Raw genomic sequence first — 14,032 nt, forward strand, 5'->3', positions numbered from 1 at the left:
GTTTTTTTAAAAAAATTAAGACCACGGGTATTATTTGTTAAAACATGAAGGACCATTGGAGGTCATTTAAAAGTTGAATGACCACAGCTGGTAAATTGTTAATACTCGGAGGACCATTGGAGGTATTAACTCTTCATTAAATGTCATTCCAATTATAAGAAGTGGTTGATAGTTAAAACAGTAGATTGTTCGGCAGAAAAGAAGGGAAAATATTTCTTTATTTTCATACTCCTTTGGCAGTATGTGAAAAGAGAAAAAACCAATTTCCTTTCTTATCTTCATTTTTTCCCATTTCGGGAGAAAGCAAAAGAAAGGAGTGAAAACCATTTTCTTCTTCATTCTCATTCGGCAGAGTAGAGAGAAAAACTATCCATTTTCTCTCTTCTTCATCCTTGGTACAGTTTTGCCGCAAGTTTGTTGAATTTTTGATAGTCAACTTATATTCATTAAATATTTTGAAAGTCAACTTATATTTATTCCATGCATCTTTTAGATATTTTTGTACTATTTGTATTCATTTTTATTTTGTTCGTGGTATTTTAATATTTTGAGTAGGAGGTATTATTTCTTTTAGCCTGTGAATGTGAAATAATGTCTTTGGCTTAGAGTTACCCAAATTATCAACTATACTTTGTAACTGAAATTTGTTATAATGGAAACTTTATTGTTGGTGGTCCATAATTTTTTTCCGATTTAAGATTTTCTACGTAGATTGTGTGTTTTATGTGTTGATATTTATTTGATTTTCATTTGTCACATGAAGTAAGATTTTTCCACTAAATCTTACTTTTACATAGAGTTAGAACTTGAAAGTTAGGCCAGTAGACGACATAGTTTTCTTAAACCTTTTACCATTATATTAATGTGACCGCGGTTTACGACGCTTAAAATTTAACAATCCGAGATCATAGAAGCTAAGACTCCATGGTTCAATTCGTTGGATTTGTAACATTATTTATTATTTAGCCATACACACTACACTACATACCAGCTGCCAGTATATAGGTAGCTTAGATGGATGAATTAGCAAGGCTTAGAGCAGATGCAGCTGCGCCTAATCCCTTTGCAATCGCCGTGGGGGAACCCCTCCGTCCTGCAAACCGATGCGCAGTTGCCGTCCCGACCACATATCCCCTTGTATTTGGAGCTCGGCGTTTCGCATTTCCTCGCCTCCGCCACCAATATTGTGTTTCTTCCCAGCTCTGCACACAATTACCACATACTACATTCATTCATATGCAAAATGAGTTTCTCAAAAAACTGATCGAAAATGTGTTTTGAACAGCTTTTTGAATTTTAGCATTTTGGAGCAATAAGCTGTTACAAAATGCTAATTAATCAAACACTCATATTGATTATTTAACCAAGTTGATCAAATAGCTAATAGTGATCAAATAAGTCAAAATTAGCTGATAAGCTAACTATGTTACCAAACATGATCATAAATTCACATAAACATGCTCCAAGGTCCACAGTGCACCGTAAACCCTAATCCGTGGTATAAGGGTTGTATTTATAAAACAACAAAAATGGGAGTTTTGGGTCAGTACTATTGGGCGGAGGTTGGTATAAGGCCAAACCTAGCACCCGGTGGCTGGGAATTGTTGGGCAGAGGCCTGTAAAGGTTTAAAGGGCTAAATTCAGCACCGAGTGTGTTGAAAATGTGTGACAATATAAGGAAATAATATTGTGCATTCTCTACTGACTATAGCTTTAGGCATAAGTGGTAAGCGTTTAATCCTAACAATTAAGTACAGTTCTGTTAAGAAGAAAGGAAGAAGAAGGAGGAGGAGGAGGCAAACCAGTGGTCATGAACAGCATCACAAAGAGAAGGGCAGCTGCAAATGAACGAAGAGATGAAGCCATGTTATGCTGCAGAGGATAAAGAAGATAGATGTATTGGTAGTTTATATAATAAGAGGAAAGCCGCCTTTAGGCTCCGCCTAACTTCTACTATACCAGTAAAGTTAACTACGTACTTTCGAGCAATTGCAATGTGCGGGTTTAAATTTTACCAAAAATAATAATATAGACTTAGCTCATTATAGTTATGGATAATCCCCTATAACAACTTCAGATAAAATAATAGTGTTAAAGATACATGGTTGGTCAATCGTTATACCCTACACCACGGTGTGCGTAGCACTGTGCGCCGCGCGCCTCCCAAAACGACGTCGTTTTGGCAGGCGCGGTAGGAAGTTGCTGTGATTATGTATATTTGTTCATATAATTATGTACATTTTTTATACAATTATATACATTTTTTATACAATTATGTACATTCTTTTTATACAATTATGTACATCCGAATTAGGAAATTTTTGTGTATTATGTTAAGAGTTGATGTGTATTATGTTAAAAGTTTATGTTTATTATGTATTATGTTAGATTATGTGTATTATCTTTTAAAAAAGAGTATGTATATTTTGTTATATAATTATGTACATTCATGTATACAATTATGTGTATTCTAGTATAACATTATGTACATTTTTGAACATGGGTTGTTTTTTTAAAGAAAAATTAACTGCCAAACACTGGGACGAGAAATTTCAAAATGAAAAAAAAAAATGAAACGACGTCGTTTTGCATTTGGGCGCACAATGCAACGCGCGCTGTTGTGGAGGATATAAATTGCCATGTTTGGTTTACTCATTTACCAAAACTTTTAAGGTTAGAAAATACGTGAATTGAACCCCTCGGGTTTACCCTTTGAGAACTAACCTTTCAAAAAAACTTTGAAAAGTAATCTTACTATCATATTAACAAATAAAAATTATTTTATTTTATCAATAAAAAATTCCTTTTTAAAATTAATTGCTTTTATCAAAATACAAATTAATTTACAATATTAAAAAGTAATAAAACATTTCACATTTTGTCAAATTATTTTACAGAATTTGAAATAAAATTATTCGTATTATACAATTAAATGCGAATGGCTTCAACATCTATCGATATTGTTGGACGTGAAATTTCTCCTAGAACCAGAAGGAATGCAATCAAGGTTAGAGTGGTGCTTACCTATGAGATTACAGAGAGAAGAGGCGTTGAAACAATCATAGAGTGCGTATTCAATGATGAAGAGGTATTGTATTTATCCTATCGTCTGAATATTTTTTAATTCAAAAAGTTTTTTTATGCATATGGTTGCTCTATTTTTTTTTACACTTCAATTTCAATGAACTTTTCTTCATGCACATATTCCTAAAATTTATGTTCAAAAGTGGATGAAGAAATTTAAAAATGGGCGAGTTTACGGTATTAAAAAAAATTTTGTGGTTACTAATTTGTATAGATACGAAACAACCACTCACAGGTATATGTTGCAGTTCTATTCTAACACAACTGTAAGAGAATTCAATGGTGTAGTTTTTCCCGTGCATATTTATGACAAAGAAGATAATGATCTGTTTGAAGAGGTTACTTATTTGTCACTTATATTGTGTTTCTCTCTGTGTAACTTTATTTAGTTATTTTACTTTTCCTATCTTTCACGACTTTCTAGATGGACAGGTGCCTAAAAGTCCAATTGGAAATTTGGAGCCTAACAAGCAATGTGAGCTGTGAAGGTTGAGAAGCTGGATTTTAGTCAGTTTCTTCTAGTTATTCCGAAAGCAACGAGACCAATAGTTATCGGAGCAACTATTAATTCTTCATACCTCTGGACAAATTGCAAGGTATTGAGGCTCACAAATAACTTGAGACTACGGACCTTAGCTTCAGATGAAGATAGACAAACGGTTGACTAGTTTTCAAAATGGATTGCAGACATCGGAGATGAGATTACAGGAGTTGTAAACGACGATTTGTTTGAGATCGATATTGTGGCACAGTTTTTGTTGAAGTGTGGACCCGATCCCGTAGCAACTATAGTGGAAAGAACCTTCCCAAGCGCAAGATATGGCATGCTTGATGAGTCGCACCAAGAAGGGTGAGCGATCTTCTCACCGACTTTAGATGTCGTTGTTCAAACTAATCAGTACATGTGTGACATGAACACTGCAGAATGTCGAACATATTTAATTTGTGACTCTTTGTGTAAGGTAGAATCAAATGATGAAAATCTATCAGAAGTACACACTCCTAAATTTTTAAATAGTTTGAGATTGTTTCGACTTCCTAATCATTCATTGACATTAAATATTGGTGCACATGTTATGTTATTGCGGAACATAGACCATTCTCTTGGTCTTTGCAACGGTACGCGCATCATCGTCACAAGATTGGCAGATCACATTGTCGAAGCAAGAATAATTAATGGGACACATCAAGGAACCAAAGTTCTTATCCCCCGAATGTCTCTCACCTCTTCTGATACGATATTGCCCTTCAAGTTGCAGCGTAAACAATTCCCGTTGATGCTCACATATTCCATATATAACTATCAACAAAAGTCATAGCCAAACACTAACTCATGTTGGGTTATTGGTAAAAAAAATTGGTTTTTAATCACGATCAATTGTACGTGTCTTTTTCCCAAGTCACCCATCTTGATAGCCTGAAGGTTTTAGCTCTAAACGAGGATGAACAAAATTCTATTACTACTACTAATGTTGTCTACAAAGAGGTTTTCAATAATGTGTAATTCAAACCAGTGATATTATGTTTTTCTTTTATACAAAGATGACAAAATTGCTATATATCTTTCGTACAAATGATTTCTATAACTACGTTGCTAGACAACAAGTTAATTAATTAGCTCAATTAATACAAATCCTAAACACTGATATATAAAATCTCTAAAGTTTCAGTACCGGATGTGTATATCTACACGTTAGCTATTAATTAGGCAATTATTTGCTCGAATTCAAGCAATGATAACATTAGCAAACATAATCAATCCAACTCAATTCTTCAATTGCACTACATAATATTCAATGTTATAATTTATACAATTGTATATCGATCCAAATATTCTTAAAATATTATAACAAATCCATTCCGTACAATGCACAAGTGAAAATACTAGTTGAATTAAAACTTTAGCCCACAGACAAGTTTTATGTAACTAGGTTCTTCTGACTATTTGATAATTGAGATAAAGTATTATCATAAGGGTTTCTTAATTGGATTTAATAGAATTAAAACTTTAGTCCACAGGCAAGTTTTATGTCAATAAATCCCTCAACTCATTTGATAATAATTTTATCACAATTTCTTAGAATTTATAAATTTAGTTCAATTATAATTCAAAGTTTCATGATTTGCATGGACAAAACATGTATTTAGTCACTTTCCAAAATTTAGCATGCTTAGTTCGTTGCACTAACTATAGTAAATTACTGATATGATATACCTCTTTTGGATTCCAAAAATAAATTGTATACCTCTTTTGGATTCCAAAAATAAATTGTATCTTTTGAGCCAAAATTTCAACTTGGTTTTAAAAGGTGTATTTTGTTGTTATTTTTTTTTTTAGTACGTTCAAACTATGGTGGGGAGTTATGCATGTCCTCATTAGTTATTCCTTTAGTTTGGACTATAATTGAAACATAAAAAAAAGTGATTATTTAGTATGCACAACTAATGGTGGGGAATTATATCTTCATTATTTAGTTGGTCAAATCAATTATGACTGTGTATATTATTAAGTTCATATATATCATTAATTTCGCTGAAAAATATCTTAATCAATATAGGAGTGTTCATTTGGAAAAAGATCATTAAGATGCTTCACTAAAGATTATGGATATTTAATTATTGTCTTCATACATCCCAAATTGGATTGTATGTCAAACAATAAGTCCAAAAGATTCCACAAGTATTAATATAATCTTGTATTTGTTCATATAAATTCATAATTTCAAATTATTGAACATTTGGTTGTGCAACATATTTATGAAAATTTTGTAACAATATTAAGGAGTTTATTAGAACAAAAAAATTTAACTTGTGGTCCACTGTTATTTAATAAATTCTTTAGCAATTAATAGATCTAGAGTCTTTAGTTTTTTCAAAATTGATCCTGAGTTATTAAGACTCAAAACAATTTTGCGAAACATAAAAGTAAGACTTATACTGTTCAGTTCATTTTGAGGTGGATCTTGAGATTATTTTGGAAGTTATGGTATATGTTTAAAAATTCCAAAATAATAGACTTAAAATTTTTGTTTATTCTCTAAGTTGTTGGAATGCTTTTGTGACTAAACTATCTTTTAACTATTTTGATGAGTGGGAGTGGCAGATGTGTCAACTCTGAGCTCTTAACCGATAGAGGTAGTGTTTAAGTTAAATCATTGGTCATTGAGTATAGTTATCATTATGCTAACATTAGGAGATCTCTACTTAAAGCATGATTTTAAGGATCTTAGAGATCATACAGTGTACTATTTTATACAATTTGGATGATTTTCTCTTTTCAATTGCGCATATATATATATATATATATATATATATATATATATATATATATATATATATATATATATATATATATATATATATATTATTTTGAGAAACATTCTTAAGATACCAAGAATAAACATTTGGTTTGTTCATAAAGGGCCTAAGTTGGAGAATTAAAATGCATGTGATGCATAGAAGATATTACTCTTTCAAATAGATGACATAGAGATAATTTCAATTTTGGTCACATGACTATAGGAGCTTTGTTAATTTTAGCACCTGACTTTTAAAAGTGTCAATTTAGTACCTTGACTATGTAATTTTTGTCAATTTTGGTCATTCCGGCCAAATTGACGGTCAAATTTGGCCAGAAAAATTTAATCCAACACGTAATCTATAATCTGAGGGGCAAAATGGTCTTTTGATCATATTATAAACTAAATGTTAGATTAAGGTTTTCCGGCCAAATTTGGCCAGCAATTTGGCCGGAGTGACCAAAATTGATAAAAATTACATAGTCAAGGTACTAAATTGATACTTTTGAAAGTCAGGTGCTGAAATTAACAAAACCCTTATAGTCATGTGACCAAAATTGAAATTTTTTCAGATGACATATGACTATGATTCATGTACTTTGTTTTTTTTTTTTTTTTATGAGAGTTGTGCTAGTACTTGCACCAAGTGGTATAATGTAAGATTTTTTTCGTATAATATATTATATAATATGAGTCTTAATTATGTGGTGCAAGTGGACTATGCCCATTAAGCAGTTTGGTTGGACTGGACATCTAGGTTTAGTCTGTGATAGTACAAATTCCACGTGGTAAGCGGTCAAGGTACTAAATACGATCAAGTCAAAGCAAATAAAGTCTTTTATTGATCATGAAGGACCTAATACAATCTAAGTGATTATCTCGAGGGGCGACTGACTGTGGTCGGGCAGCTCTGTAGATAATCTATCGATCGTTCCAAAAGTCCCCCACACTATAGCCGCCGTGGGTACTTATAGCCGCTAGGTCGAAGACACAGCTCCGGCCGGGCGGCATGTAACCCACGTAGCATCCACACGTCACCATCCCGCGAACCCTCTCCGTCAACGTGTAGCATTGCCATGTGCCTCTTCTCGAGATCTTTAACAAGGATAGCTAACCGGGTGGCGAAGTCGAGCGGTCGGGAAGTCCACCAGTCGGGTCCGACCGTCTTCTATAAGAATATCCGACCTGTCAAACCTGCACAAAGAACAAGAGAAACCGAGCCATGTCGGTCGAGATATATCCTACCAGTCTATATTCCACCATTATGCCTATATAAATCCTATATATTGATGGGATACATGACATTCAATATATAGCACCTAAAGTTATGGTAATCATACTACTCAGTACATACCAATACACCATCTAGAAACATGAGTCAAGTATGGAACACAACAGAATATCAACTATGGCTAGAAATCAACATGACTTCCACTTCCGCTATTACAAGATTAGACTATATTTATATCTAACAAAACACACTAATAAAGTCGGAAAATACACTAGTGAGCCCGTAGGACAATTAAGATTGCCCTTTAGCCCTATCGCAGTGGCTTGTTCCCAATCCCAACTTATTTTGATCGACATTTTTTCTTTAAAATAATGTTATATATATACTTGTTACACTTTGAGTGGCGATTGATAATACGAAACTACCAGTGCACAATTTTTCTATATTGTTAGAAGTTAGGCCAGTCGACAACATAGTTTTCTTAAACTTGTTTACCATTATATTAATGTGACCGCGGTTTACGGTTGATACACCATGAAATAGTCTTATATTTGTGCTTATTTAGGCTTATTTTTGGAGGTGGAACAATGCTTAAATTGGTGTATAAATTAATGCCAAATTATGCAAAAGATATTTGGAATTGGTGATTCATCTATGAGAATAGGGTTACACCATACCTATATCTTTCAGATTTCTTTTTATTTTTTTTTGTTTTTTTTTTGTTTTGTTTTTTTGTTTTGGGTATACCCAGGGTTTCCACCTTCGGATACATTGATTAACCTCCTAGCTGGATTGTAGGCATCTCTTTTGGGTGGGACAACTGGCTTGAAGATTTAAGGTTGCTCCATTCCCAAAGCCAATGATCGAATCCGGCCTTGACATTTGGTTTAAGTGTGAATGAGTAAGAATAATTTCTTACTCTTCTTTAAGAAAGGAAGTTTGAAGGAAATGAGCACACAAAGTGTTTGTTGAATTGCCTCATCTAGCCAAGTTGCCATGAGAATGAGACTTAGGATTAGTTGATACTCCAATTGATCTGATCACGAGAGTGACATTGACATTTACACCATTTCCCCAAGTTGGACATTTAAAATTGCATAACTTAAACTTACCACACAAGGTATTCTATGCAAAGTTGTTTATTAGTTCAAACTTCAAATATCTCTTTCATCTATTATCTTGTATTTCACTTGTTAACTTTATAGACTATTTGATCATGCAATACTTAATTATCTATTAGTTAGCTTCCAAACACTGTACAAACACGTGTTTAACCTCTCATTATTTAAGTACCCTTAAAGCCATTCTTTGAATACGATACCGTTAGCTTTCATAAATTTTCATATAACCATTAAAACCAACTTTCAACGGCGCTTAAAATTTAACAAGAAGATCAGAGAGAAGCCAAGGCTCCATGGGTCGTTGGATTTGTAACATTTATCGGTAGCTTAGATCGATGAATTAGCAATTCTTAATGCACATGCAGCGGAACCTAATCCCTCTGCACTGGCCGTCGGGGAACCCCTCCGTCCGGCAAATCGATCTGCAGGTTTTGCTCCGACCACATAACCCCTTGAACTTGCCGCTCGGCACCTCGCACTTCCCTGCCTCTGCCACCAATATTGTGTTTCTCCCCAGCTCTACACACAATCACAACATGCATTCATTCATATACATATTTATATCATGGACCAGGATCCACATAGCATTATAAATCTTAAATCAGATACAAAATTTATAGTCCTAAGGTACATAATTTATAACACAAGACACGAAAACTCAAATAAACATACGCCACGGTCCACAGTGCACGGGAACCCTAGTCCATAGTATAAGGATTGTATTTATAAAACAACAAAAATCGGAGTTTTGGGTCCCGTCGAGCGGAGGCTAGTATTAGGCCAAGCCTAGTATTCGGTGGTTGGAATTGTTGGGCGGAGACTGGTATAAGGCCAAGCCTAGCACTCAGTGGCTGGGATTGTTGGATGAAGGCTGATAAGGGTTTAAAGGGTCAAATCCAACACCCAATGTGTAGAAAACGAAAATGTGTGTCAGTATAAGAAAATAAAATTGCGCCTTCGCTACTGACTATAGCCTTAGGCGTAGGTTGTAAGCGTTTAATCATAACAATTAAGTACAGTTCACTTAAGAAGAAAGGAAGGAGGAGGCAAACCAGTGGCCATGAACAGCATGACAAAGAGAAGGGCAGCTGCAAATGAACGGAGAGATGAAGCCATGTTTTGCTGCAGAGGATGATGAAGATAGATGTATTGGCCTGGTAGTTTATATAGTAAGAGGAAAGCCTTTATCTCCGCCAAACTTCTATACCAGTAAAGTTAACTACGTACTTTCGAGCAATTGTAGTGTGCGGGTTTAAATTTTACCAAAACTAATAATATATATTTAGCTAATTATAGTTATGGATAATCGCCTATAACAACTTCGTATAAAGTAAGAGTGTTAAAGACACATGTTTGGTTTACTCATTTACCAAAACTTTAAGGTTAGTAAACCCCTCGGGTTTGCCCATTGAACCTTTCAAAAATAACTTTGAAAAGTAGTCTTACTTTCATATTCACTAAAAAAAATTATTTTATTACAATTAATTGCTTTTATCAAAATACATATTATTTACAATATTAAAATATAATAAAACGTTTCACATTTTGTCAAATTATTTTACGGAAATTGAAATAAAATAATTCGTATTATACAATTATTTGAAATTCCTTGCATGATTTTGAATATATTTTTCATCTCAAATCAATTAACCTGGTATATTTTCATAAATAGATACATTGAAGTAAAATAAATATTATTTTGATTTCATTAAAAAAAATTTAAAAATAAATTATTCATTTAAATCAAATAAAAAATAAAAAAATATAAAGTTGAAGTAAAATAAATATTACAAGAATTGTATAATAGTTTGTTTTAAATTTATATTATTAACATTATGATGATGGTGGTGGACTGGTAGTGTGATGATGGCGGTAGTGCTAAATTTTATTTTATTTTATTTAAAAAAAAAAAAAAAAAAAAAAAAAAAACTTACAAAAGCTTTTTCAAAAAATCAACGCCATCTTGCTAGCAATTGTAGCGTTGTAGATGGCCTTTGATTCGGCATTTTCTCAACTCGAGAGTCGAGACCAACTTTTTTTGAAATAAGTGGTATATATAAGATAAGTGCAAGGTAACCCAGGACAAATATCTGTCTGTCCTGTAGCTATCTCTATCTGAAAATGATAAAGTACTCTAAAACTCCCATCACATATTTTGATTTTGGGTGTTATTCAGTACAAGAGGAACCCGTGTAATCTACACGCAAAATATACCCCCCCCACACACATATATATATATATATATGTATGTATGTATAAAGTCATTAAGAGAAAACTAAGAACCAATCTTAACCTTACATCTAAAAAAATTGAATGCACTAGATTATATTTAAAACAAAAAATTGATATTTTCGTAATTATCAACAACTTTATTATGCAAACTTCAAAAGTAAAATTTTTTAGACTTTTTTATGTTTGCACATTTAATATTAACATTTTGCATATTTAGTATTAAAGATTGTACTTGCAAAAATGCAAAAGTGCATTGCACTTACAGCATGTTTGGTTCGCGGAATGAATTTTTTGGGAATAAGAATACTATTCCGTAGGGAATGGAGTAGGTAAGGAATAAAATAGAAAATGTATTCTATTGTTTGGTTCGGTAAATGAATAGACTTTAGGAATGTTATGCAAGTGTTTGGTTGGGCAAAGGAATAGAAACGGAATATATGTTTAAAAAAACATAAATACCCTTATACATAATAATAATAATAATAATAATAATAATAATAATAATAATAATAATATTATTATTATTATTATTATTATTATTATTATTATTATTATTATTATTATTATTATTATTATTATTTGTGGCGTCCAGAGGCCTCACAATTCATTGGCATCGTCCTCAGTCAATCAAAAAATCAACAATTGAGAGTTCGTCATGGATCTCTCTTCCGGCAATCCATGAAGGCGATCGTGGAACGGATAACATGACTGGGGTCGCCTCTTCACCGAGATCCATCGAAATGGTTTGATCAATAATCAGCCGTCGGTGAATCTCTCGGACGTTGGTGCGCAGCCGGCGTCTTCCCAGCGTACAGAGGCAGCGGACTAACAGCGGCCGTCGACAATGGCCATGGCTCGTCTGTGGCTGCAGGTTTTACCGGTTTGGGTTCAATTCAACAGGCTATGGTCGGAACCCTAGCTCCGACTGCCGGTGGCTCACCAGCGACCGCGGCTGTGGGTGTTTGCGACTTCCAAACCGGCATACTCTACACTCATAATTTGTACGATGTGAAATTAAAATTAAATCTTTGCCAATGATGCCTCATTCTAACTAGTTTAGGTATACTAATCGATAAAAGTAATTTCAAAACGGATAAAATTACAATATAATGTTAATAATATAGTTACATTAAAATTGGGGACTATACATTAAATCATATATATACTCACAATCTTACCAAGTATTAGATGTGTACTTGAATTGATAAGTGTTTTATTGTTCATATTTTACTTGCACTTTACCTCATATTTAATTCTCATTTCAAGCTCCAAAATGTAGATATCATGTCAAAAGAGATCATATTTTCTTTGTTTGTGCATTTTGGTACAGTATCTCTCATCACTTAGCATAAAGAAGTATTTTCATGCATTTTTTTAGGGTATTTGGAGTCAATGCGAGCCAAGGAGAAGCTAAGGAGATGACTAAAACACTTTCAATGGAGTAAAAGAGTGGTGTCTTCAATGGTCTTAATCTATCACTTGGGAAAACCAAGCCAAAAGTGGAACAAAAGAGCAAAAAGTTAAAATTCTTGCACAGATTGACCATTGTTCGGCATTTTGGACCATATCTCGGCATAGGACTGTCCAAATGAAGTGATGATTCTTGTGTCATTAGAAAGAATACTCAAAGGGCTACAACTTTGACGATGACAATTATGGCTAGTTAGGGTGTCACACACCCCATCACGTCCACGACAAGGATCGTGACATGCATTTCCAGTAGTTGTCTCCTGTTGTCGCACACACACCACCACTCAGTAACAAGCTGCATGACGTCGAGTTCTAGTAGCCACTATTTTTTGGTGTCATGAGGCTCGTTACCTCGTGACGCGCCTTTTCCCGAATATATATTGCATATCTCTCTCATTTCTCTTTGACTTTGGTCCCCAGCTCAAACCCTATGTGGATGAACTTGTTTTCTCCCATTTTTCTGTCATCAATCTAGGGTAGGTTGTTGGATATCCGTTGGTGAAAAACAAATAATAATCTAATAAAATAAGATTATTATTTTCTGTGGGAAGAAGGGAAGGATAGATGGAGAATTTGACTAGTGTTTGGTGTAGGGTTTTTAACAAGAGTCAAGCGATCACTCTTTCCTTAAAACCTTATTTGCCACCTCCCAAAAGTGCTAGGAGCGTTGTGGCCTAGGCTTCCCAGGATAAAACTTGCCATGATTCAATGTTTGAGCACCCAAACAAGGAATCCGGCGAACTAGAGCAAGATTGCGAACACAGTATGGCTAAGAAAGAGTAGAAGCAGAGAGCTTTGAAGCTGTAAAAGATACTTTCTTGTTGTGTGTAAATCTGCTACTGCCCAACTCCTTGTTATATAGGGATGAAGGATTTAATAGCTTTTATTACGGCAATTAAAACTAACATTAAAGCTGGCTTTCCAGCTATAACAGCAGGCCACTACCTAAGAATTGAATTCAGAATGCAAAATTAGAATTAGTTGGAATTTGATTTGCATACCCCCACCTTCCCCCGCGCGAGAGAGCATATATGCTATACAATTCTACAAGCTCCAAAAGAGCTCTTGTATGAAAAGGGGGGCAAATCCTTTTTCCAAACCAATGTAGGACAAAAACTCACTTTTTCCCTTCATTTTCCAACTCAAATGGGTCTACTTTGAAAATCAATATCTCATTCACTCATTATCTGTTTTGAGCGTACAATATATCAATCTCTTAGTATCACTACGAAGAACCCGAATCCACTTTGACTCGACCCAAATCGGAAGTGGACCCCACTGATAATTGTACCACAAAATAGCCACTTAACATGCCATTTTAAGCTATTTTTTCCAACATAGGTTAGACTAGATTTGGGGTTATTTACATATTTTGAAGCTTGTATTGAAGATTCTACACTTGGATTTCAATTCATATTCTATCATTCATTTCATGAGTAGTTAGTTTTTAAACTTGAGTTAGGGTTATGCATACATAAATATCGTAATCGATCTACTAGTCATTCTCATAACTAACTAAGCAAGCCATCTTAGCTCAGTGGTAGAGCGCGTGGCTTTTAACCACGTGGTCGTGGGTTCAATCCCCACAGATGGCA

At 34.0% G+C, this 14,032-nt stretch overlaps 1 protein-coding gene and 1 non-coding gene across 3 annotated transcripts; one reads left to right on the forward strand and one right to left on the reverse strand.

The window, feature by feature from the left end:
- Positions 1-905: 905 nt before the first annotated feature.
- On the reverse strand, positions 906-9,905 carry LOC109174303 (defensin D2-like). Of its 2 annotated transcripts, none has more exons than XM_019323541.1 (2): positions 9,788-9,905; positions 906-1,202 (listed from the first exon to the last, which is right to left on the reverse strand). In XM_019323541.1, the coding sequence occupies exons 1-2, from the start codon at positions 9,849-9,851 to the stop codon at positions 1,024-1,026; spliced, it is 243 nt and encodes an 80-aa protein (XP_019179086.1). In that variant the 5' UTR covers positions 9,852-9,905; the 3' UTR covers positions 906-1,023. The 2 variants fall into 2 exon arrangements, with proteins under 2 accessions (XP_019179086.1, XP_019179087.1); XM_019323542.1 differs by lacking the exon at positions 9,788-9,905 and adding an exon at positions 1,803-1,921.
- Positions 9,906-13,960: 4,055 nt separating this feature from the next.
- On the forward strand, positions 13,961-14,032 carry TRNAK-UUU. Its single transcript has one exon. It is a non-coding gene; the product is annotated as a tRNA-Lys (tRNA).

This window comes from Ipomoea nil, unplaced genomic scaffold (genome assembly GCF_001879475.1).
Source record: "Ipomoea nil cultivar Tokyo-kokei standard unplaced genomic scaffold, Asagao_1.1 scaffold0600, whole genome shotgun sequence".
Taxonomy (NCBI): Eukaryota; Viridiplantae; Streptophyta; class Magnoliopsida; order Solanales; family Convolvulaceae; genus Ipomoea; species Ipomoea nil.